This window comes from Maylandia zebra, linkage group LG17 (assembly GCF_041146795.1).
Source record: "Maylandia zebra isolate NMK-2024a linkage group LG17, Mzebra_GT3a, whole genome shotgun sequence".
Classification (NCBI taxonomy): Eukaryota; Metazoa; Chordata; class Actinopteri; order Cichliformes; family Cichlidae; genus Maylandia; species Maylandia zebra.
In genome coordinates this window covers 11,378,759-11,404,622 of record NC_135183.1, presented here as the reverse complement: position 1 = coordinate 11,404,622, position 25,864 = coordinate 11,378,759, and the positions used below count along the sequence as shown (strand labels likewise).

Here is a 25,864-nt window from a genome sequence, read left to right as displayed (position 1 = left end):
TCAGAGTGTTTTTGCAAGGTCCAATCATCTACTGATCTACTCTTTGTACCAGTGCAATCCATTATATAAGTAAAGCAATGCTAAGATTCATATATTGAGTAATTTATCACACATTATCGTTCGGTTGCATAGCTAAAAGTACTCCATTGTTAATTTTTTAAGCTGCCTTAAGCTTAAAAAGCTTTAAGTGGTGCAAAACATGTGGTTGAATAAAAGTATTTAGTTTTTATCCTTCTGCTGTTCTAGCAGAAAGAAGTAGCTGAGACTTCTAGCATAAAAGCATCACTGCCATCTAAACGTGGGGAAAACTCGTGCTTTCATCATGTGAAACACACAGAGGCATACTACAACGTGTTTGTGTGTTGGGGTCAGAGCTGCAAACTACACTAAGTACAAAGCACCTAAAGGATCTGGAGTTTGAGGCTTATATTTCAGGTTGGAGTAAGACATAAACCCTGCAAATTACAACAGACTACAAACCACGGGGAGAAACACCTGAGATATCAGGCTTTGATGCTGTGTCTTCCCCACTGCATCAAACATCAATGCATGAGAACAAATCTAAAGTCTAGAAGAGATCTTAAATCCAGAAACTTTCTTCTTATCACTACTGACTATTGCACATATTGCTGCATTTCTAAAATAAGTCAAACAATGGCTCATCCTCACAGGAAAAACAATGCTGGACACTGGTTGCTTTTTCACTTATTTTCAAACTAGTCAGTCAGTATCTGACCATTTTATTTGTTAAGCCACTTAACACTGACCTATCAATCATTTCAGCACAATAAAAGACACCTAACTCAAGGTCTTAACCAGTGTGATGTTTACACGTAACAGAAAACCCTCATATTGGCTAAATGAATATTCTGAATTCAGACTCAATACACTGAAGGAATTTTTTAAAAGGTTTAATGGGAAACAACAAGTTATTTACCGAGGACAGGAGCAGAGCTTGAGTTATGGTTAACTCAGTGATGGACTGCTGGAAGCCTCGTGGAAGGAAAGAGAGGGTAATATACAGGGAGTGCAGAATTATTAGGCAAATGAGTATTTTGTCCACATCATCCTCTTCATGCATGTTGTCTTACTCCAAGCTGTATAGGCTCGAAAGCCTACTACCAATTAAGCATATTAGGTGATGTGCATCTCTGTAATGAGAAGGGGTGTGGTCTAATGACATCAACACCCTATATCAGGTGTGCATAATTATTAGGCAACGTCCTTTCCTTTGGCAAAATGGGTCAAAAGAAGGACTTGACAGGCTCAGAAAAGTCAAAAATAGTGAGATATCTTGCAGAGGGATGCAGCAGTCTCAAAATTGCAAAGCTTCTGAAGCGTGATCATCGAACAATCAAGCGTTTCATTCAAAATAGTCAACAGGGTCGCAAGAAGCGTGTGGAAAAACCAAGGCGCAAAATAACTGCCCATGAACTGAGAAAAGTCAAGCGTGCAGCTGCCAAGATGCCACTTGCCACCAGTTTGGCCATATTTCAGAGCTGCAACATCACTGGAGTGCCCAAAAGCACAAGGTGTGCAATACTCAGAGACATGGCCAAGGTAAGAAAGGCTGAAAGACGACCACCACTGAACAAGACACACAAGCTGAAACGTCAAGACTGGGACAAGAAATATCTCAAGACTGGTTTTTCTAAGGTTTTATGGACTGATGAAATGAGAGTGAGTCTTGATGGGCCAGATGGATGGGCCCGTGGCTGGATTGGTAAAGGGCAGAGAGCTCCAGTCCGACTCAGACGCCAGCAAGGTGGAGGTGGAGTACTGGTTTGGGCTGGTATCATCAAAGATGAGCTTGTGGGGCCTTTTCGGGTTGAGGATGGAGTCAAGCTCAACTCCCAGTCCTACTGCCAGTTTCTGGAAGACACCTTCTTCAAGCAGTGGTACAGGAAGAAGTCTGCATCCTTCAAGAAAAACATGATTTTCATGCAGGACAATGCTCCATCACACGCGTCCAAGTACTCCACAGCGTGGCTGGCAAGAAAGGGTATAAAAGAAGAAAAACTAATGACATGGCCTCCTTGTTCACCTGATCTGAACCCCATTGAGAACCTGTGGTCCATCATCAAATGTGAGATTTACAAGGAGGGAAAACAGTACACCTCTCTGAACAGTGTCTGGGAGGCTGTGGTTGCTGCTGCACGCAATGTTGATGGTGAACAGATCAAAACACTGACAGAATCCATGGATGGCAGGCTTTTGAGTGTCCTTGCAAAGAAAGGTGGCTATATTGGTCGCTGATTTGTTTTTGTTTTGTTTTTGAATGTCAGAAATGTATATTTGTCAATGTGGAGATGTTATATTGGTGTCACTGGTAAAAATAAATAATTGAAATGGGTATATATTTGATTTTTGTTAAGTTGCCTAATAATTATGCACAGTAATAGTCACCTGCACACACAGATATCCCCCTAAAATAGCTAAAACTAAAAACAAACTAAAAACTACTTCCAAAAACATTCAGCTTTGATATTAATGAGTTTTTTGGGTTCATTGGGAACATGGTTGTTGTTCAATAATAAAATTATTCCTCAAAAATACAACTTGCCTAATAATTCTGCAATCCCTGTAAGGATGACATTAATGAGAACAATCTTACTTGTGAATGGGACTGGTTGGATCCAGGAAGGGGTTTACTGAAGGCAGGTGGAGTCCAGAGGCTAAGAGTGCCTGTGGTGAGTGTGTAGGTGGGTGAGTGTTCCAGGTGAGTCCTTCTCTTTCAGGTACCAACAGAATTGAAGCTGAAGGCAGTGCAGAAGTCCTCAGAGCAGCAAACAGAGGAGTGGAGTAGGAATCCAAATGAGGGAAGAAAACACTAAAACAGATGGAGCAACAATATTAATTCTCAGGGAATTCAAATTTTTGGTGCAGAGAACCTGATTGCTGCTGCTGAGGTGAAGACGATCTGGTGGAGATCTGCTGTCCATCCAACCTTAAAATACTGCATGGTTGATTGCATAACATAAATGTAAAAGAATGACTCAAGACTTTTGCATAGGATTGTATGTCATTATAAATCTCACAATATTGAAGTTCAGGGATGCAGTAGGTGTAAAAATGTATTTCTTACTCCTCTGATATGGAACTATTCCTGCAATGAGTGTTTCTCATCATGCAGTCATATTAAAAATGTTGTTGTAATTTTGTTATTATATATTTGTATATATATTCATACAATAGAAATATTCCTAACTGGTAAATTGCAAACAATTTGTGTGTTTTTATTGATTATTTTTTCAATTGATTGAATATTATTATTATTACACGCCATCAAACTGTTTAACTCCTCTCTGGAGGGGAGAGGGAGGGGAAACAGGAGGACAAAGGAGGGGGGAACAACTAAGCTGTAGTGCCTCTTCACCTCACTGTACAATACCTTGTGCAATACTTTTTGTAAATAGTCAACAGTGCAATAGACTCAATACTTGAAATGTGCAATTCACTTGTATTTTTATTTTTTATTCCTATTTATTCTATTTATCCCCTTTGTATATTTTATTTATATTTGTCTCTGTATTTATATATATGTGTGTGTGTGTATATATATATATATATATATATAACAATTCTGTAACTGTAACTTCGGTCGTTGCTGTGCTTTTGGAAGTCGAATTTCCCAGAGGAACCCACCCGAGGGATTAATAAAGTTCTATCTTATCTTATCTTATCTTATATATATATATATATATATATATATATATATATATATATATATATATATATATATATATATATATATATATATAATATTTCATATTTGATTAATTCTATGCTAAATGTTTTTCAATCCTGCGCTCACGAAGTTGTGAGGGCTTGAAAATACTGGAAAAATAACCCAATTTAATAGACTCAAAATTAATCAGAATTGTTATTAAATAAAAGTATTTGTGGGTGATTGCAGATCATTGTGAGCAGCTCAGGTGGGAGGCGTGGACTGATTTATTTCATGCAATGAAACTGTGGTTTTTGAAATTGGCAGTCAGTTCAATGGCAATAGTTTCTTCAAGTGTTCTCGCGTTATCACTATAGCTGTGTGAATTTAGTTCATTTGCCAGTAAAGAAGTGCTGCAAAAGTAGGAAGGAGACTGGTGTTGATTGTGGGTGTACCGAGTAAGGGTTTTGTCATAGGACAGATTTGGATTTAGACAAATAGATAAATTATTTAAAAAACTTCATAAAGTTAATACTGAGCAATAACTAAACAACTTACCAACAAATGAAACTAGTAATATTATGATTCTACTATTCAAATCAAAAATGTTTTCTTGATAGCAGCACCAAGAGTAGCTGTCAGCATCTTTAATGAAATCACTGTCCTGTTTAGGTGACCTTTAAAATGAGTGATCATACATAAAATGAAGTAGTCATAGTGTAACAATATCTAGCTTTGTTTTGGAATGATTCTTTTAAAAAATGAATTGGAAATGTCGCATTTAAGCCCCTTTTCCATTAGTACCTACTTGGATCAACTCACCATGGTTCGCCACGGTTTTCCATTAGGTCCTGATACTACCTGGTATCAGGTACTTCTTTTAGCACCTGCTTGGCTGGGATTCGGAGCAATCTGAGCAGGTAATAAAATGTGACATCGTCACACTGCATGCCACTGACTGGCTGTTCAGTCGCGTCTCTTGAGAGCATCAAAATCAAAAGTGACATTTTTGAAACGTGACAACAGAATAAATAATGTTAGTAATCCCTATCATAAATCTGATAAACTCATTATAAATTTAGAAAAGCATCTATGTACACAAGAACACCATGTACAGACCACACATAAAAATGTATTTTATTTAGTGTATTAACAAATCGTATTATACATTTTATAGACAGTGTTTTTGTAACTTTTGCTTCACAAACAACAGCATTATAAAAATAAGAGCACATGTAACATATATTGTGAACATGATACATTGTTTGTCAGCAAATCCGGAGTAATACAGCATTTATTTATTCACTTTGTTTATGGCAATGACTATTTTCTTACAAAAATGTGAAGTAGAGCTTAAAAAAATGAGTGATTTTATCATGATATGAAAAGCAAAAAGAACACAGTGCCCATAATTTTCCAGCCAAAGAAGGAGGACTGTGATATTAAAACAATTACTTATGGTGGGCTTTTTTTTAGAAAGCAAATGTAGCGAGGAACATGCTGGTGTTGAAATGAAATGAGTGAGGTGACTACATTGCTTGGGTAATATTTTATCAGCAAAAGCCTTTTCTTTACGTATGTGAGCAATTCAGATTTGTGCAATCTACAAACATCAGCACGCTGGCAAAATATCAGTGATGGCAAATATTGAAATTCATATTAATAACTATTAAAGTTATTGTTTTCATCAGGAGAGAAAAAAAAAAATCAAACAATGAGGCAAGTATGGTGAAATCCTCCTTATTTCTAAGACGTAATACAAATTTATACCAAAAGCTGACATAAGAATCTCAAATGCACTCTTGAGACCCATGACAACAAATAACATGTCCCCCAAATGTCCCTTGCACTGCTCCAGAATTGCTCTTAACTATCGTCAGAGTTGTGTGGTGACTGCTCTTCCATCTGTGCGCCTGGCCACCTGCCCACTTCTTAGCTACATAATTTGGTTGTTTCGTATTCCATCGAGTTTGGCTGCTTGGCACTGAAAGTCTGCAACGCTGCCTGGATCCTGGCAACATCTGTAGTGGACAGTTTGAGCCGGTGCCGCAGCAGACAGGAGAACAGGTCCAGTGGCTGAGCTCCTGGTGGGGAAAGCCTGTTGACCCGATCCCGGATCTCCAGCAGCTGCAGCAGGGCTGAGTCCTGCGATCCCTGAGTATATGGGTAGTCCAGCTGTAAAATCAAGTCCTGGATCGCTTCCGGGTCAAAGTGCATACTATAGCCGTACACCTGGATGCTGTTGATCTTCATGTAGCCTAGATTTCGTCCCGATTCCAGGTACTCCAAGGGTTCATAATATACAGTTCCATTCCCGTTACTTGAGGTGCCCCTGATCCGGCTCCGTAGATAAAAATGCACTGTCTCAAAAAATGTTTTCCACTTGTTGCCTAAAGTCAGAGTCCAATTATAACAGTCATAAGGAAGGTCTAATTTAGTCCTCTCCCAGTCTGGATAGTTCTTCTGCTCAATGGGCATGATCCAGCTCTCTGAGTGGCTCCCGCCAAACGGATTGATATAAACAGACAGCATGGGGTCCAGAGTAATGTTCTTGGTAAGGCAGATCTGTAGAGACATCCCCAGGAGCATGTGGACATGGTTTGACTTGTATTTGTTACTTTTCAGTGTCAGCAGCATTCTCTTCCTCCACGATGGGTCAAACCAATTATTCAGCCTGACGTCATTGCTTACAAAGATGCCGTGAATGCTGATGCGGTTGTCACGTTTCTGGAGAAGATAGCGCAGCTCCATGTCCTGCAGGTCAGTCTCAAAGCCTATGTAGTGGTCAGTGGAGTCTGGCACTTCGTTGCGGCACACACCCTGGCTCAGCATGTAACCCTGGTTGCAGGTGGCGCAGCGGGAGCGATTCTCATAGGAGCATGACGCACAGGAGGTGCCCTCCCCCACTGTGCATGGAATCAAGCCCTGGCAGGGAGGATGCTCATAAGGGCAGGAGCAGCTCCGGGTTTCCTCCAGGTAAGAGCCGATGTGATTGTTTTCACTGCAGTACATGATGGAGAGGATGTAGTTCAGCCAGTAGCTAAAGGGCCTGCGACAGAGATGGAGCAGTGGGTAAGATTCATTGTTGATGCAGAGTACATAACACAAGAATCACATGGCTTCAAACATTAATCTCATTGTTTCTAAACCAAACAACAAAAAAATCTATATTTTGATGACAAACTCAATGCTCCTCTGTATGGAGAAAACCTGTGAGCCACTTAGTTTGATAGTGATCATCACGTATGCTTTTCATCAATGTGAAGTCTCACAATCCCATTTACTGTCTTCACTCACATCTCTTTTCCCTTTCGGGTCATTATGCTTACATCAGGTGCTTTCTCTTTTGTTGGGTGTTGAGTTTCTACTTTATTGTCAAATATAATATTTATAAAATGCTCCTGATTGTTCACATTAGGTAAGCTGAGTAATTATTAGATGGTCATATAACTTTGAGTAATTTCAAATTTCATTAAGAATAAACACTGTATTTTAATTTTTAAGAATTATAGTGCATACTTTCTTTCTTTGTGGAAGCTGTTACATTGTAAAATCTATAAACAAAAACAGAGATGACTCAGCATAGAAAAAGCGTTTTTCCTCACACATACTTAAAAAATATAAACAATAAAAAAACACTTGCATGTATTTCTTTTCAGATTTTTGCCTATAAATAAGAGATGCAGTGGATATAGATGGGAAGTTGAACAATAAATATGTGGGCATGAAATGAAAATATGGCTATGGATATAGCAGTTATGCGGCACTTCACAATTATGAAGCCATGAAATGTAAATGTCAAAGTCCCTCTGTCTTCTCCTGCTCTATATGATTCGTTAATGACACATGAAAATATGTTAAATGTAATTTAGAGCAACCAACTCTTGCACTGTAAGGAGTAAAACTGAGTCATTACTTTAACTAACAGATTGAAACTATGAGTTTCATATGCATGGTTAAGTGCTTTCTGAAGAAACACAGCTAAGTAAAATTTTGCCTGCTTCCTGACTAGACCCTGTAGGGGAGGGAAGGTGCATTATGGGGGAGATCAACAGTCATTGCTTGTTCTGTATCACATCATAATCTCAAGAGACCAATGCCTGCTACGCAAGTCCCACATTTAAGCGATTCATTCAAATCCTTCAATGTTTTCATGAAATCCCTGTAGAAAAGATTTCCTGTCCACTTATCCAGTCTAAAACGCATCCTACTATAGATGGATCACTTGTCGTTTCACTACAAATATGCAAGGTCAAAAAAGATGATGAGTTAGAAATACACCCATTTTATATTTAGTGCTAAGAAAACGAGCTAATTGGGTAATTGGAAAGTCTCCCTCTGTAAAATAAGCTAATGCTAATTACGTTACAATTTTTATGTTGTTTACTTTGGGCAGAGCTGAAAATACTAAAAAGATACACTCTTGTTAAAAGCATAAACAACCAAAGCAACCACAAATGGTAATCAAAACATAGCTTCGGCTTTGGCATCACACAAAATTTCCTATAAAACAATATTAGGTTTAATAAGAGGCTGATAAAGATCACATTAGGAAAATACATCATTTATTTAAGTTGGAAATGTGCAGAGTCTAGTCTAGCCCTATGTACATCTAGAACCATACATATAGTATATGATTAGCAAAATGCTCTATTTATTCCAAGCCACAAACTATATCGGTGAAGCAATATACCGAAATTGTTTCTGAATGAAAGAGCAGATGGAATGCATGACAGGAACATAATGTGGTAAATTAGTCTGTCGCTTGCTATGTTCCACATCTGTCAGATTTTTTAATCCACTTTTGTTCTTTAGCAGAGTGGCTGTTCTGTTGCTGTAGCCGTGTGCAGCTGGTAAATTAATTTAAGGGAAACAAAAGTGCATGTATAAGTAATTTACATCTAAAAAACATAATTTTGAAGGGAAAAGTACCATTTGTTCAAACAGTTGTTAGACTAAAGAAATTAAACTGCACTGTGTGTGTGCTGGTGAGTGTGTGTATCACTGGGAATTTGATCCCATGATAAACAGTAGCGTTAGCCCTGCATCAGACTGGCCAGGGTGTAGCCCGCCTCTCGCCCTGGGATAGCTGGGATAGGCTCTAGACCCCTGCGACAATGATAAGGATAAGCAGAAGAGGATGGACAGATAGATGAATAAATGTTAGATGTAATTCCTAAATCAGGCTTTTTTACCCTTTTCCACAAATTATTTTAGCTTCTCAATGTTTAATACATTGACTGGAAAAGCATTTGATATATTCCTATATCGACACAAATACTATGAAAGTATAGTATTTGTGTCATATATTTACTGCAACAAATAAATGCAGTAAATATATGCAAAACATTTTTGAAGAACATTTTGATATTTTGGATATGAAGCAATTGATTATAAAAAAGATGCTATAATACATGTAATATTCTACTGAGTCAATTTTTAAACCAGCTATCAAACTGGATACGATCGAGTTGTGTTTGAACTTACACAACATATTTAAATGGATTTCATCTACACAGTCCTGCGTCTCTAGATTCTAGTTGGGCTGGAAAAATACACACAAATGGTGAAGCTAAGCAAAGTGATGATAAGGGTGAAACTGTGTACTAAACAGCTGGATAAACTAACATACTGCTGCTGCAGACTTCACAGTTACAGGAAAAAAATGGAAATAAATGATTGTGAGTTCACTTGTATTGTCAGTTCTGTGCAAAAAGCAATATATTCAAATGTGTTTTTTCCACTTTAATTGAGAAAACAATTATTTAAAAAGAAACATGGCTTAGAACACCTTCCAGTGGTAAAAATAACTAAATATATAAACTTGTGATTGCGTTTTCTTTTCTTTTCCTTTCTTTTTGTTTTCCAGCTCTATAATTTGTTCCCTCCAGTGTACTGTACTTTTACTCACTAATGATGCATATCTTAGGAAAAAATAATTATCATGCAGAGCTAAAGTCTATAGAAGGCTTCTGGTGTTTCTTAGTTTTGAGACCATTTTTTTGTTCTTCTTTTATAAGTGCTTTGAACCGGCAAGCCCCCTCTAGTATTCCAGCATCACAGTGAGCGCAGTCAGTGTGATGTGGAGAAAAACAGAAAGGAGCAAAAGACTTTTTCTTTTTCCTCAAATCAAATTTTAAATCTGGTGACATTTTGTCAAAAGATAGTCGATGTAATGCGTTAACAGTGTTAACGGCACCCAGCTTGTCTGAAACTCATCAGCGAGAGTCAGTTGTGCATATCTCACCTCCAGAGTGGAGACTGTGCACAGCAAGAGAGAGGAAGCTGTCTCGCCATCATAAGCACATTTTGTCAGCAGGACATGTAAACTGTCATGGAGACGCAGTGTGCAGTATGGGCAAAAGAGAAGCCGGGTGTTCACTCTGCAATCTGTTCATTGTCTGTCAGTTCATTTCACACAGATCAATGCCACAAACGAACTTTCTCCTTCTGCCACAGCGTACATTTTGACTAGTGAAGAAAACTTCTCCTCTGCACTAGATACACTTCATTTTTTCCATTACAAGCCACATTTATTTACTTTGGAAGCACAGAAAAAGCCGCCTATCAGTTGTTTTTGTGCAGCTCCATCACGGCTGCCCTGACACCTCTTGTATTCATGGAAAAAAATAAAAGGAAAAAAAAATACTGTACATAGTTCCAAAGACTGCACTAGAAAGTTACAAAAGAAACTCCAAATGGATTTACAATGTAACAGCCTACATTTTTTTTTTTATGTTTGCGTTGTCTTCATCTCACAAAGACTGTGAAGCTTTGGAACATGAATAATGGCTACAGAGATGTACAAATATTCCATATGAAAAACAAATCCTCTGTGAGCTGGGCCATTATGTACAGGGCGGTATGATATGTAAGGTAAATGAGGATAAAATCTTTGTATATTCTTGCTATATATATATATATATATATATATATATATATATATATGTAACTATTCACTATTACATTGACAAAGGGCAGTACATTCTTCTGCTGTCTGAAGATTCATCTCAGCTCAAAACACTGCAAGTCGCCTATTTCATCATTGTAATTTAGCTGTTTGCAAGCTTTTATACACAGATGGGAACATTTACTAAACCTGTCACCATTTTCCATCAGGGATGAACATTTTGCATCTTTTTAATTTTTTTGCACAGCACAGATATTACTAAGAATATAGCTGTAAATGACCTCGGTCGCACCTAATTTGCATAAATTGCTACTAAGGAACATCTGATTCTGCAGCATTATGATGCTATATGAGGAAACGGTGCTTAGGACTGGAGCTGAAAGCCATTAAGAATCAAGTTAATATGATATGAGGGACCATCTGGAAACAGAAATGCAAAATCATGCGAAAAAATAACCATTTGTCGTTGTATTGAAGCTTTTGTAGTATGACTAGTGCAGGACTGAGAGCTCAGCCACAATGATTTTGACCAATCTTTTAATCTGCCTTTATCGCTCTTATACATTTCCCCTTAAATATCAGAAATACACTTTTCCCTATAGCGATGGTCAATCTATAATGGTAATAACCTGAATACATTTCTATTCCCTTATAAGATCTTTGCAAATAAGTGTCAGTATAGCTCATTTGGTTGTATAGAAAACCCATATACTAAAGTGGTGCAGTACCTTGAGTTTGAGTCTGCAAATAAAAATTTGGATTCCCTAAATATACTACTTCAGGTGAACTAAACAATTTTTGTGTTCTATTTTTAGGAAATAAAACCTTTTCTTTACCTTGCTTAAAAATGTAAGCAAACACAACTGTGCTTGCAGCAACTCCAAATTTAACACTGCATATATGTACAGTGCTGTGAAAAGGTATTTGCCCTCTTCTTGATCTCTTAGTTTTTTGCATATTTGTTACACTTCAATGTAAAATAGTAATTGCCCCCTAAACCTAATAGCTGCTTGCGTCACCCTTTGTAGCAAGAACTATATCCAAGCTTTTGCAATAACTGGCAATGAGTCTTTCACATCACCACTTTGCTTTGTAGAATTGCTTTAATTCAGGCTCATTGGAGAGCTGAATTAAACAGCCTGTCTAAGGTGATGCTAAAGCAGCTCAATCTGATTTAAGCACAGACCTTAACAGGCCACTGCAAAATATTCATTTGGGGTTTTTTTAACCATCCAGGTGGAGTTGCTGGAGTCTTTCGGCTCATTGTCCATAACCCAAGTGTCCCTGAGCTTAAGGTCATGAACTGACAGACGGGCATTCTTTTTTTAGATTTTTCTAGTAGAATTCATGGTTGCATCCATTTCAGCCATCAAGCCATCCATTTCAAGTTGTCCAGCTGCTGAAACCGCAAAGCAGCCCAGACCATCATACTACCACAACCATGTTTGACTGATGGTGTGATCTTTCTATGATGCTATGTTTGTTTTGCCAGATGTAACAGGACTCAAACCTTGCAAAGTTTCACTCTTGCCTTGTCACTCCATAGAATATTGTCCTAAAACTCTTGGGGATCATTGATATGGTTTTTGACAAATGTGAGATGAGCCTTTGTGTCCTTTAAGGTCAGCAGTGGTCTTTGGAAATCTCCCATGGTTGCACTCCTGGAGTAATTTTAGTAGCCACTCCTGGGAATGTTCACCAATTTTCAGCCATTTTCTCAATGGCTCTCCATTGTGGTTCACTGGAATCTCAAAACCTTAGAAATGGTTTTGTAACCCTATTCGTAGATGTCAATGACTTTGTTTTTCATCTGTTCTTGAGCTTCTTCAGACGCTTCAGACGTATTTCTACAGGTTGATTTTTTAGGGATTTCTTGATTTAGTGTGTCTGGCAGTAATCAGGTCTGCATGTGGCTAATAAAATAGAACCCAGCTTTCCAAAAAATGTGATTAATTCAGGTGGGTTTGGAAAGCATTTTCTCCTTAATAAATGAAATCTCCATTTAAAAAAACTGCAAGTAAGAAATCAGGTATGAGCCAAATACATGACTTACAACACTGTATGTTTCCATAGATTTTATAGGTAAATATGTACAGTTTGAATGAACAGAGATATATTCCCTCATTATAGAGGAAATGAAGGTGGGGGCAATTGGAGATTCGAGCTCTATATTTATTTAAAAAAAAAATCACATTGCAGAGGATGAATATTTGGTTTCTCACCTGAAATAGCTGGATACTTCAGCTGCACTGACATAATTACATTTCTTTTTCATAAGCTTTTGTTGCAGACTATAGCTAAACTTTGTGGAGAAAAACACAAAAATAGATGGAATGATCAACAGAAGATCCACGGCAGATTTTCTTTAGTATATGATTTCATTGCAGTCAAGTTAACCAACAGGAAAAATGGCCCAAACTTTGCATATTCCTTTGAAACACTGCAAACTTTAATTTCACAGGAGGATAACTTTGATTTCCTGAATGTAAAGGAGACCCGGACTGGGAGTGCAGCCAAGTCATCAGGTGTGACACTATAGCTCACTTCAGTGAGACCTCGGTTGAATATCAAAGTGCTAATGTATTGTGTGTATTATTAGCATAATGCCTAGTTCAGGGGATAACAAAGCACTGCGCACAGAGCGGGCTGAGGAAAATAAATGAGCACTGCCGTTTGCAACGTGCTTGAAAGGACTTGCAATGTGGCTGCAGGCTTTGGAATTTTTGCTTATTTTTTCACACTCATGCGCGCAAACACACGGCCTAACACATCTGTATCCACAGAAAGGTCAGCAGGAATACTTATATTTCTCACCTCTCTCTCAGCATAATAATTTTGGGCTGAGTTTGACACCTTTTGCTGAGGGTGAAGAGCTTGTTGATAATGCGTCGTGCTTTGCTCAGGAGCTGCTGGGTGCTGAGCTCCAGCTGTTTGTAGCGCTGGAGAATGGTCGGCTCCGTTTTCCAGAAATATTGAATGGCCGATGCGTTCATAGCATAGAATGTAGGAAGCCTTCGAACAAAGTTCTGGAACTCATCTGAAAGACAGAGGACAGGCAAGATAGTTTAGTCTGTGTTGGAAAGAAGTGGATTGTTCCTGTCTGACTTTGCCTAACTGACCTGAATGCTTTCTCACTATATTTGGCTAATTTAGTCAAGCCAAAATGAGAAAATCAGTTTGCAGAGTCCATGTAGACTGAAGAGCTGTGGGGCAAACTGGAAGTGATATTGTTTGAAGCATAGGCTAATAGAAAAAGGCAGAGCTAAATACGGTGATGGGGTAAGATTCATTAATGAATAGCATACAGATTTTCTGCAGCAAGTCTGTCAGGGGGAAATCAGGATGGGCCTGGAGCACAGAGGATAACATCTGTCAGCCCTTCAGAAATGCTGTTTGCCTCGTGTGCTAACAGATTACATTTCAATAACAATATCATCACAATCATGATTGGATGTATGGAAAATCGAAAACATGCTCACTTCTGATTAGAAAAAGACCGTGCTTTTTGTCTGGATAATAAAGCATCAATTTGGGAAACCAATTAAGCCCCAACGCCTTCCCTGCTGATTATGCAAAAAGCTTTACATGTTCCTGTGAAATTCATAAGCTGAGTGTTTTCTATGACCTGTATTTTGAAAACTAAAGAAAAATCACATGGTGCTGCCGCCACCACTATTTTTTTTCTTTCTTCTAATCACAGATTTAGCAGATTGTGTGATATATTAATTTGTCTTAACTAAAATTAGTTTAAAAGATAAGACTATTACTGGCGTCCAATGAGATGGCATAATCCAAGAACGAGTCTGTCTTTTAAAACATCCCATCCGTGTCTTCATCGTAATAACCATCACTGTGATTTACATTTTGAATAACAACAGGATTCTGCGTCAAAGAAGAATAAGAATATATCTCAGCTTATATAAATATTTTAGCATTGCGCTTAACTTATTGAAACATTAAAACATCAGTCATGCAAACCTGCAATAAAAACAAGCTTAGTAGCAAAATGCAAATCTGACAAGACAAAGCAAGTTTAAGTGACACTGGCTGTTAAAGGATATTGTCAGATCATCGTCCAGTTATAGAAAAAAAGGAGAAAAAAAACCATAATCCATAAAAGTAGCATAAGAAAATAATTTTTCATTCAGGAGAATATTGTTTGTTACATGTTTCAGTATGTGTGAAATATATACAACAGTGCTGTCAGCGTTAACGCGGCAAATCTCCGTTAGCGAGTTAACACGGATCGCCCCGTGCATGGGGCTGCACGGCACTAACGCTTTAACGAGCTAACCGCGCTAACACATTGACACATTGTGCAGCCCCACGCACAGGTCGATCCGCGTTAATTCTCTAACAGAGATTTGCTGCGTTATTGCGGTTATGGTGTTAACATCATTTTAACTAGATTAACGCTGACAGCACTAATATATAATATTAATGTAGACTGGCTATGCACACACTGTATAGAAGGATTACTATAAATATTATATTTCCCAATAAATTTAAATTTCCCAACTATTTTAACTAGTACGATTTATTATTCTGGAAGACAAAAGGGGTTTAAGTGGTTGACTATGAAAATTAAAAACCAGGGTAATATAAATGTGTTCAGTCTGAAAAAAATAACTGTGGGAGTGGCTCAATAGCCACGTGTTTAGCATTGATACAAATGCCTCTAGCATTGAGTGGCTGGTTCTTTACTGCGTCTGATTCCCCCTCCTCACATTTCCTGCCTCCTTCCACTGTCTAATAAAATGCCCAAAAGTGATTTTAAAAAAAGGAGCAGTAAATTTCTGATCCTTCAGCCACATTATCAAGATTACACATCGTGCAGCTGGAATCTTTTTTGTCTCTAGCATCCAACTAAAGTCTAACCTTTCCAATAAAGAGTTAATATTACTCACGTTTATTAAGGCCTACAAGTACCTGTGTTATAGATATATTGTGAGGATACAATAAGTAATCAATACTCAGACTATCATTCTTGCTTTTATTTTCTCTTCGTTACAATATTGCAATGGCATTTTATGGGAACCGAGAAAAGTGAACCTATTACTCCATTTTATAGAGTCCATGACCCTATACAGGTTGCCCATTGCCCATAGAGCTGATTTTAACATTTTACTTATTAGTTTTTAAGTCCTTCATGCCCTGGCCCCATAATAAACAGTACTATAAGTATTGAGCCATTCCTCCTTTCTCTATTTCTTGCTAGAAATGTAGTGAAATGTGCAACCATACATGAAGATACAATATATCCGGTAAAAAAATATTATTTCTTTAAGTAGTCCTCAGAGATAGCTGTAGAGGATTCTTGAAGAACATTCCAAAGCTCTTCTCTGAATGTTGGCTTCCTCCTGCTCACATGATAACAACAGTTTGAACCAAAGACTTCAAACTTGGATTCAAGTTTGAAATCTTTTTCAAGATACTCTGCAAGACTTGGCCACTGATTCTCAGTCCATGTTCTTGTGTAATCTGGGATACCTCAGACCCCTTTTCCCCATTTCCCTTCCTTCAAAATGGCTTCTTGTGAAATCATCTAAGTTGCCCAACAAGAAAACTGAAGGGGAGGCTGGAATGGCACCAAAACCTCTGAACAGGTGGATGTAATTGTCAGGTATATTGCCCTGACAGTGTGAGCAGCTGTTAGACAGCACAAAACCCAACGTGAACATCCGTTGACCCATTTGGTGCACTCTATGCAGGATTGTATTAATTGTAGATTGGGGTTTCTAGTCATTTTAACAGAGAGTTTTCCTGCATATTTTAGTTTGCAGTATTCAGTAATTTGGGGGGTTTGAGATTGAGGAATTGTACCACACTTAATGGTGTTTGTAATTTGACTTGATAAGGCTTGAATTTCTTTTTTTATTATAGATTTAATTTGTTGATATTCTAAAAATCTATTCTCGTTAATCCCATATTGTAAAACTAATCTGTCAAATAGAATAGTCTAGTCTTTCAAATAGATGTACCAAGTATTTAATTCCTTTGAAGTTTATCATATTGTTGTTTTGTAGGATATTAGGGTTGTTCCAGATGGGTGTACATTTACATGGGATTAGTGAAGACTCATTTTTAGAAATTCTTGACAGCCATCCTTCCATTGATGGAAACAATTTATGGTACCTAATGTACCTGATGATGTAGTTTTAAAATTTGTTCTCTATCTGTTGGCACAACATTGGTTTATCCCTTGAGTTAAATTTTTAAATGATTAATCGGTCTGTGTCATGTGAGTTAATAATTTAAAAAAACAAAATGGTCAGGTACAAGGACTAGTCTTGAAAATGAGTGAAAAAGCAGCAAATATCCAAAGAAAAACTTTGAAAGACCTTCAGAAAGCTTGAAGAACTATGTCTCACTATGTCAAAATTAAAAGAAGTCTGGCTCCTTGGAAGCAAATGATAGGCCGTGAGCTCACAGTACTACACACTGTACTACTTGCACAGTAATAGCTCAGCCTCAAATCCTCAGGCAGAAACCTGTTAAAAATTTCTATGTCAGTCTTAAACACAAAATGCAATCGAGCATTTGCTCTAAGGACTCCTTGTTAGTGGAATGGTCTGGCTCGCTTTGTCAGTGTCTTCTTTTAAATCACAGATCAAGACTCACTTCTGTTGCAGTGCTTTTTGTATTTTTTTTTTATTTTTGACATTACTAGCATACTTCCATCTTATTTCTATTCATGTTCATTCCTTACAATGGATTCACATTGTATCTTGTTCTTATTTTGACATTGGACGTTGAGTTTTGACCTGTTTCAGTGGATATGTAAATTGTTTTTGTATTTTCTTTCCAGTAAGTTTGCTGACCCTGTGTTTCTGGGAGGAGTAGCAGATTTGACTTCAAAAATGGGCAAAACAATAGGTACATTCACTTCTTCTTATTATTATTGATTATTTTATACTGTCATTTGGCTCATTAAGTAGGAAACATATAGAATATAGGTGTACTTTCAGGCTAAAAAACAATACTGATTAATTTAATATAGTTAACATCATGGCAAAATCATAATGTTGAATAACCATGAGAAGGTGGGAATGGCAAGTAACTTCTTAACTAAACTATTATTTTATCACCAAGACAACAATACCTCATCCCTGGAAACTTGCGCTCTAATGACCATTATTATCTTGTCAGCTGCTGAACCCAGGAAGGTAACGGCATTTTCCTTTTGTACAATTTTAAAAATAGAAAACACTGTCAGATTTTCAGGAACACAAGTACAGACACAGCGTGGGTCTTATCAAAAATAACACAAGGAGGCTGAAGGGTAACGACGCGTGTAAGGAGGCTTATTTGGCAGGGTTTTCTTAAATTACTTAATTATGAGGTTATAATTAATAACTTATGCGTCTTAGTAGTCCGGCAACTTTAAGCATGTATTTGACTTACTGCAACATATTGCAGTTTATTTAGACTAAAGCCTCTTGGATCTCTCTTGGATATGAAGTGCACTCTTATTTATGCTCCCCTGAGTCTAGTTTTTCACACTGTTTCAATGCTCTGTTATGACTATGGTTTGTCTTAGCCAAACACTGAGATAGGATACTGATCCAGGTATAAAAAATATGATGTCTTAATTATTAAACAGTTACCACTCAGTGGGTGGTGGGACTTAAAACAAATCATGTCCACCATCCTCTGATGGTAGGAAGCTCATTTAACAATAAGAGTTATGATTATTAATCTCTCTGCTGCTGGTGCGAGTTGTCCTCTATTAGATTGACTATACAAGTAGATCCTCAGGGGTTTCAAGGAAACTTATTTTTCATTATTTAATACAGCAGTGTAACTGCAGTTCTCTGGGCACCTTGCTGCTTAAGTCATTGCCAACTGCGCACTAATCAAGTTGCCCTTAGTACAGAAGCATGTAGCCGGTAATAACACACAGCCAGCTAGGTGCACTGAAAACAGCTTAAGGCAGAGCTGGAAATGAGTGAAACAGCAAGATGCCCTTAGAGCCTGTGGATGCAGCACAGTTTTAATAATGACAGGGGAACATGGATGCAGAGCTATGCTGCAAGATACAGTAAAATTCAGGACTGAGGAAGAAGAGTTTGACATAACGGTCAACGGGTACATTAGTGGAAAAAAATGCAAAAGCTAATGAGACATTGGTTAAAACAACTGCAACATCATTGCTAGTGCTATTACAAAGCTATTAAATTGTGTTCTGCAAACAGATTAGAGCAACTGTATTGTGTTTCAAAAGGCATGACAGCTCCTACCGCAGTGAAGAGCTTACTTCTGACTGAATCACTGTTGCTCCTCTTTCATGTACTGGACTTTGTAAATCATCCATGCATTTTTTTCCTAAAGACGGGTTCAAAGGTCACAAAAGTGTTATTAATCTGAATGCTCGAAAAGTGGTTCGATTTTCACCAGAGAAATTTTATTAATTTCATTATTTTGCTGTTTCTACTACGTCAGCTATTTACTTAATACCTCTTGCTGTATTAGGCCACTAAGACAAGTGTTACTGATCAATAATCAGTGCTGCTTTACGGCAGGATTGGATTTATAAGATTTTTACATCAACACAATGAAGTAAGGTACCTTCATTTCATTCATTTGTTAAGAGCCTTAACGTAGCTGATATTTAATTGTTTTAGAATACCTCCTCAAAACATCCTTTGTTTTACAGAAATCACACATCTTTTAATATTAATGATCCTCATACTTTGTAAGTCACAGAAAATTGAACATATCATTAAATCATCGAGGCCATGAAGTCAAACTCAACCGCAATCCAGGAAGATCAGCTGCTCTAATAGAAGTCCACATCAGCTGATGAATGGATAGCTTTTACTCTTTTACACATCCATCTCGCAAATCTTATACAGTGATTGCCATTTGTGTACCCATGTTCATCCATAGAAAGGCAGGGAGGTTCCACCCATGCTGCTAGATAGATATTACTGCAGACAATAGTTATCTGCAGATAATGCAAATAATCTTCTTACTGAATGTAAATCAAAGACAATTAATGTAAGCTGTTGCATGCAAGAATTCCAAATAATACTAAATAAAAGGTGTGTGCTGATATGTACAACTGACAATTTGTTATGATCAGGAAATGGTTTAATAGTTTATTTCCCTCAAAAACCCTGAAAACAGATAAAAACAATAAAATTAAAACATGTGCAGAACAGGGAAAAAATCTGTTGTGTCTAAGTAAGTTAAATGAACAGGGCTTCTTAGTTGTTTTCATAACCATGTGTGTTTGCAAGAAGCTGCAAACACATGGGTCCAAAAAGTATTACACTGTGTAATGTTGAATTGCTATTGCATAGATTGGATGTAATAGTCCCTTTTTCAAAGATCGTCAGTTTGATTTTTCCATCAGTGCCTCCAACAACAGGGTGCTATTTGCAGTCAGTGAGAGGGTCATTTAAAATGGCATAAATAAATAAATAAATACAAATAATAAAACACTGACCTGACTCTTCAAATTCTTGGTTAGCCATGTTCCAGGAATCTCGGATTTGCAGCAAACTAGCTTCCATAGCCCTCAGATCCACCTCGGGGCAATTACACTGTGGATAGTCGACGGCACACTGGCACCAGCAGTCGTTGTTTCGGCACACAAACTGGCCCTCCTCATTACAGCCAATGTAGCTAAGAGCTGCTTGCACAAACCTGGCCCTCAGATACTCTGGCAGAATGGCCTGGAGGCCTAAGGCAAGGACAAAAACAGGGCACAAACATGGAAATGTCACATGGATGAATGAAGTGGGAGCTGTAAGCACTTTAGCTACTGCAAAAATTGTGTTTAGATAGCTTTTCTATGGTAGATCTGTAAATCACCGAAGACCAGCTCTCATTTTCTTTCTTTTTTTTGTCTCCCATGCTTGACATACACTTGGCGTCAGATGCAATATGCTGAGATTCACTTTAAGTTTTAGTTTTACTGTGTAGTTCTGCTACTTTTGTTCTGAATCATTACTGCCCAGGATTCACTTCAGAAGTCTGCAAGCAATGCATGGCTAAAAAAGAAAAAAAAAAAAAAGCAAAAGAGTGATTGAAGCTAAATTCATTCTGACACTCTCGTGTTGCAGTTATAGGCCTGCCAGAGAACAGACACTGTGACAATTCCATCAGAAATTGGGGGAGTTCAATTATGGATGGCCAACCTTGCAAATGAATCTTGTTTTCAGGGCTCTGAACCAAAACGGAGCTGACAGAGTCGAGGTTGTCATAGTTACTGCATCCAAGAGGACCCGTCCTTGTTTCGGTCACCTAAAGGGAGGAAAACAGAGGGGCATAACAGCAATTCATACTGTGAAAGTAACTCTCTAATGGCATTAAATATACAAACACATACAGAGAGTGAGCTATGACAAAGGAGGATGGAAGCGAACGCAGATCATGCAGAATAAGATTAACAGTCATTCCCTCTACATCTCCTCTTCTGAGAAACACTAAATATATTACAGATTATTTAGACTTCTCCATTGAGCAAATCATATTTAGGATAATGACTCTGTGAGCCAGTGAGCTGGAAATTGAGTTGTGATCGGGTCCGCAGCGTAAGGCGTAATGAGTAAGTTGGGGTGTCATCTGTCAAATTCATCTCTACATTATGTTTACCCAGTATAATACCCACTGACACCAATAACATGCTAAAATGCATTGTAAGCCCGTGTAAGCATGTCATCTTCAATTATACACCTGAGGGTTTGTGTAATTGCTTTGTTCAAACTTTTACAGGAGGCATGCAATATTGTTCCAAGACTACGTAGGTTGAAATATGATGAGAGGATTGGCAGCATACTCATCGCGGTAAACAGTGAAGCCATTTTTCAGACTCGATGATGACAGATTCATTTTTACATGTTAATGTTTTACTGCAAAATGACGGATACAAATACACATTAGATCAGATGCAGTCGGAGGAATGATTTGGTAATCCCATAAATCCTCACAACAGTTCTATTTCTGACGAAACTAAGCAGCACACCAGAGGCTCTGTGCGACTGCAGGAACACAGGAGCACTTTGAAGTGAATCAGCTTCCTCGCATGTTCGTGCTAACACGCTTGCCAGGTATAATGTTCAACCGTTTCATTTTTGCATGCTAACAGTTGCTAATTAGCGCTAAAAACAAAAGATCATTAGCTTTCCAGATATATGATTCATGGTGTAGTCACATAATAACATCCTGTGGTGTACCTCACCATAGAACAGACAGTATTTAACATAGACAAACACACAATAAATAAATATAAGCAACAGAGCATTTTTTTTATACAATAAGATATGTAACAGGCAAACAATTTTAAAAAAATGTTGTAAAGTGCAGTTGTCTGCGGCATGTCCGCAGCTCTTTTAAGGCATGACTGGTGGTTTTTGTTTTTAAACTCCTTTACCTTCTTCCAGATGGCAGAGAGACAAACGGAGCCCCGCAAGAGACATGGGAGAAAAAAAAATTACAATGAACTTTTGCGACATCCCGAGTTTGTTTTGCGAGATCTCGCAAAACAAACTCGAGATCTCGCAAAACAAACTCCAGATCTCGCAAAGAGCAAGTGTGACTGACTGAATATAAACGCATAGTATAAAGCCATATTGGACTGGCTTCATTTTACACTGGCTCTTATGGTAGGCTCTTAGTCTAAATGATGTTCTATATGACTGTTTGTCATTATGTCCCAGAAGGTGATGGAATTATAGTTCTAAAGAAATCTCATTTGTGACAGGCACATCTGTGACATACATTTTAAAGATACAGTTAAGGAACTGACTAACTACCGTACAACCTGGGAAAAAGCACTGAATTTGTACAAAATCTGCACAATTTTGGAAAACTAACCAGGGTGAGAGCCATAATCTTTTCCAAAGATATTGCTGCTTGCTTGTTTGGCTGAACCATCTAGATTTTCCACTAATTTAGCATTTGTCTATATCTAAAATCATTAATTATTTTAGTCATTAGTGCTCAAAACCCAGTGGCATGTCACGGCAAATCCCTTGTTTTCGATGTTTTCTGTGGTGACAAACAGCTTTCGAGCTGTGTGGTGTTTCTAAATTTTCTGTCTTTGAGGCAAACAGATAACACAAAGAAGAAACAGAAACATGGAAACCGTAAACCACTGAAACGTTAATCAAACTAGTTATTCTTATTTAGGTTTCTTTTAAAATCAGTGACACACAAGACAATACTTGGTCATAGGTATATAATGTGAGATTAACACAGTGTAACAAGCTTATTTTTGGCAACTTTTAGTCCACCTGTGGAGGTGCAGAAAACATAACTATACTTCTGGCAGTGGGTGTGTTTGCTTCAATCATGAGCAATCAAGCACCCCATTTTTCAGTCGCTCGAAACAAGCGCAGTTGGCTGTGATGGTAGTCTAACAATTTGGTGACTGAGAGAAGAGAGTGGGGCAGGCTTCACAACGAAAAACTTTACCCAGAGGAAATTGATGTGGCTGTGTGGGAGGTGTAAAGTCTTGATGAAAGAATAAATTACAACTCGAGCAGGCTACTGACAGTTTGAGGAGATTACATTACTGCAGCTTGAGGGAAGTAACAGACTCGGTTTGCACAAGTTTCTCTTTCCCTGAGAGAACTCTTAGATAAGTCATGGAAACAGTTCAGTGACATGAAGCGAGACGCCAAACAAGTTGGCAGAAGTTGTTGATTTGGCACGGACAGCAGGTCATTTACCAGCTCGTTTATAGAGGAAACGGCAGCCTTACCCACATGCCATGCTTCATTATGCGATTATTATTTCTGTACATCTGACAATCTGTTATGTTATTTTCGCATATCTGACAATGTCCCACAGTTATAAAGATTACAAAAAGCTAGTGCAAGAAATTCAAGTGAAGTTAATATTAAAAAGCTACGGCAGACAAACATCACTGGAAACAAGATATGTTCATGAATTGTGAGCGTGGGAAGCGCCAGCTGGAGGAGTTTGTTTTACACACCTGCTCCAAGTCAGGTTAATTGACTCAACAGAAAAGGTCCAAGCAAGTGGGAGTAGGAAAGGAAAAAGCTATGAAAATTCACTAACATATAGACAAGTATGTGCAGGCTTTTCCTCGAAAATCGAGCGTCTATTGGAGAAGAGATGTGTGCATGACAAATGTGCTGCATGCAGTCACTATTGGTTTTCACACAATGTTAAACAGTGAGTCCTGTGTGTAAGTATTGTCCAGATTTTCTGAAATCTCCTGTTTGTTTGAATAAACAGTATATGTTGTAATCATCACCGCATGCTTTTGTCCGAGCTGCAGACCCAACTCAAGTGATCTTACAGTTTCCTTGGTAAATTCACAAAAACGGCACCTGTTATTTGTACTCGAAGCTTTTCGCTTATCGCATCAAATCGGCGGTATAGGGGGAAAAAAAAGAAAAAGCAAAGCTGATTCTATAACAGATGTGAAACTGATGAATGTGCGATGCTAATGCAGCATTTAGGAAAACTAGAACCAAGAAATAAATGACAACAAATCTAACAGAGTGTAGAAGATTAGATAATGTTTCTTGCGCTGCATCTGTTGCTTGCTTGTATGAACAAGTCGGGTGAACCTGTCTTTGCCCTGTTTCTTCATTAATCTCCTCCTGTGTGTCAGGAGGAAATGACTCTCTGGGACAAATGAAGCTTTTGAAGTCATTTAGGCAGATAACTGATCCACAGCTCCACTCGAGCTGAATGTGTTTATTTCTATTACCGGTTGGGTGATCTATTAAAACTCTGCTTATTCTCTACTTTACAACAAATTCTCCATTTCTTTGTCACTCTAAATTAAAATGTTGTAATTTAATGAATGCTTCACTGAATATCATAAGAAAAAGAGAGCAAGACAAAAAGCAAACAATTTATACAGTGACTGCTTCAATTTTCTAGCACCATTAGGCCATTCCTTGCTGTTAATCATAAATTGATGCATTAAGGTGCGTTGAAGAGAAATTGGTTTTAAAATACAGTGACTGAGTGCAAGAATGTGTGGCAGAGTGATTACACTAATAGTATTCCTCTTTGTGCACTGAACAGGGTGACCATCCAAAGCGAGTGTAGTCACTGCTGGCTTTCTCACCGTCCATTTGAAGAAGGTTGTCTTGACATTTTGGCTTAAAACCTTTTCTGTCCTTTGGAAATAAAAGGTTATTTTTAAAAATGGGTTTTGACTCAATTAATCATTTGCACTGTAACGCACCACTCCACAGTTGGAATGTAAATCTTTTCAGAGGCTTTCTTCTTATGTGCTCAGTCCATTATAATGAAAATTGCAATACAAATTGGTGAAAACAGGGAGAAGCTGTTGCTATTCAGCGTAAAAAGCCAGAAAATGGCATAGGTCAGCATGCAGCGAAAGCAAACTTACATGACCTACAACCTTACATTTGACTCAAAAGAGTCAAGTACACAACTTAATAAATGTCTCAAGCCAGCTAAATTAAGCACAAAATCTGAACAAACTGAGAGGTGTTACAGTTCAGAGATTTTTACACAAGATGTGATCCAATGTGGAACTCTGCATAAATAGAACATCACTTCAGGCACATGTCAATGCTTTTTAAGGTTATAGTATGTCCTTTAAGGCAGTAAAATGACACATGGAAAGGTTAGGTTCTACGTCAGGGTTAGGGCATCATTCTTGGAGGTGAAATAACAACATTATAAAAATGTGCAGTAAAAAGCCACAAAACGGCTTGCAGTGTTATTCATAATACTAGGTTGTGTGGTGATAAAGACACGCTGAACTCTAAACAGATTCTTTCTCGAAAAGCCCTTTTTTATGGAGTGAATGTTAAATCTGCTGAAGAAGATGTGTTAAAACTTGGGCGTGAGAAAAGTTGGGGAACGAGAGAACAACTTTTGATAGGGGTGTAAAAAAAACTATTCCAAGGAGCCTTGAAACATGCAAACTATATCCAAGTCCCTCCAAAACACCAGATTTGTGCTGACAAAACAGTCACCCATTTCTCCTGTCCTTTTGAGCTTATATAGTTTGTGAGCAATCTCAGCTCAATCATTGTTGACAAAAGCTTAATTTAGCGCATGTGTATATGCATGCAGGATCCACAGGCACCAAAGATAAGCTGACGACCTGAAGGGAAATCCATCTCTGTCGCTGTCACTCGTGAATTATTGCCAAAAACCATGACGCTGTCTTCTTTTAATAATTTCCCAAGAGTCCAATAAAAGTAACTCCATCTCCTTGCCAGATTAATGACGGCAACTGTGGTATCCAGCCAGGAGGAAAAGGAAGACTTTTGCCGCTGTGGGCAGAAAAGTTGTCTCTTTTGACATCTGCTTTTGAC

The 25,864-nt window shown here is 37.9% G+C and overlaps 1 protein-coding gene across 1 annotated transcript in view; it reads right to left on the bottom strand.

Moving 5' to 3' along the window:
- Positions 1-4,779: 4,779 nt before the first annotated feature.
- Positions 4,780-25,864, bottom strand: part of LOC101464554 (BMP/retinoic acid-inducible neural-specific protein 3) — a 63,554-nt gene continuing 42,469 nt past the window's right edge. Inside the window, exons 6-9 of the mRNA XM_004567368.3 lie at positions 20,723-20,828; positions 20,029-20,265; positions 13,392-13,614; positions 4,780-6,716 (exon numbers count right to left, since the gene is read on the bottom strand). Coding sequence (XP_004567425.1) covers positions 5,600-6,716; positions 13,392-13,614; positions 20,029-20,265; positions 20,723-20,828 — 1,683 coding nt within the window. The 3' untranslated portion in view covers positions 4,780-5,599. The remainder of the gene's footprint in view (positions 6,717-13,391; positions 13,615-20,028; positions 20,266-20,722; positions 20,829-25,864) is intronic.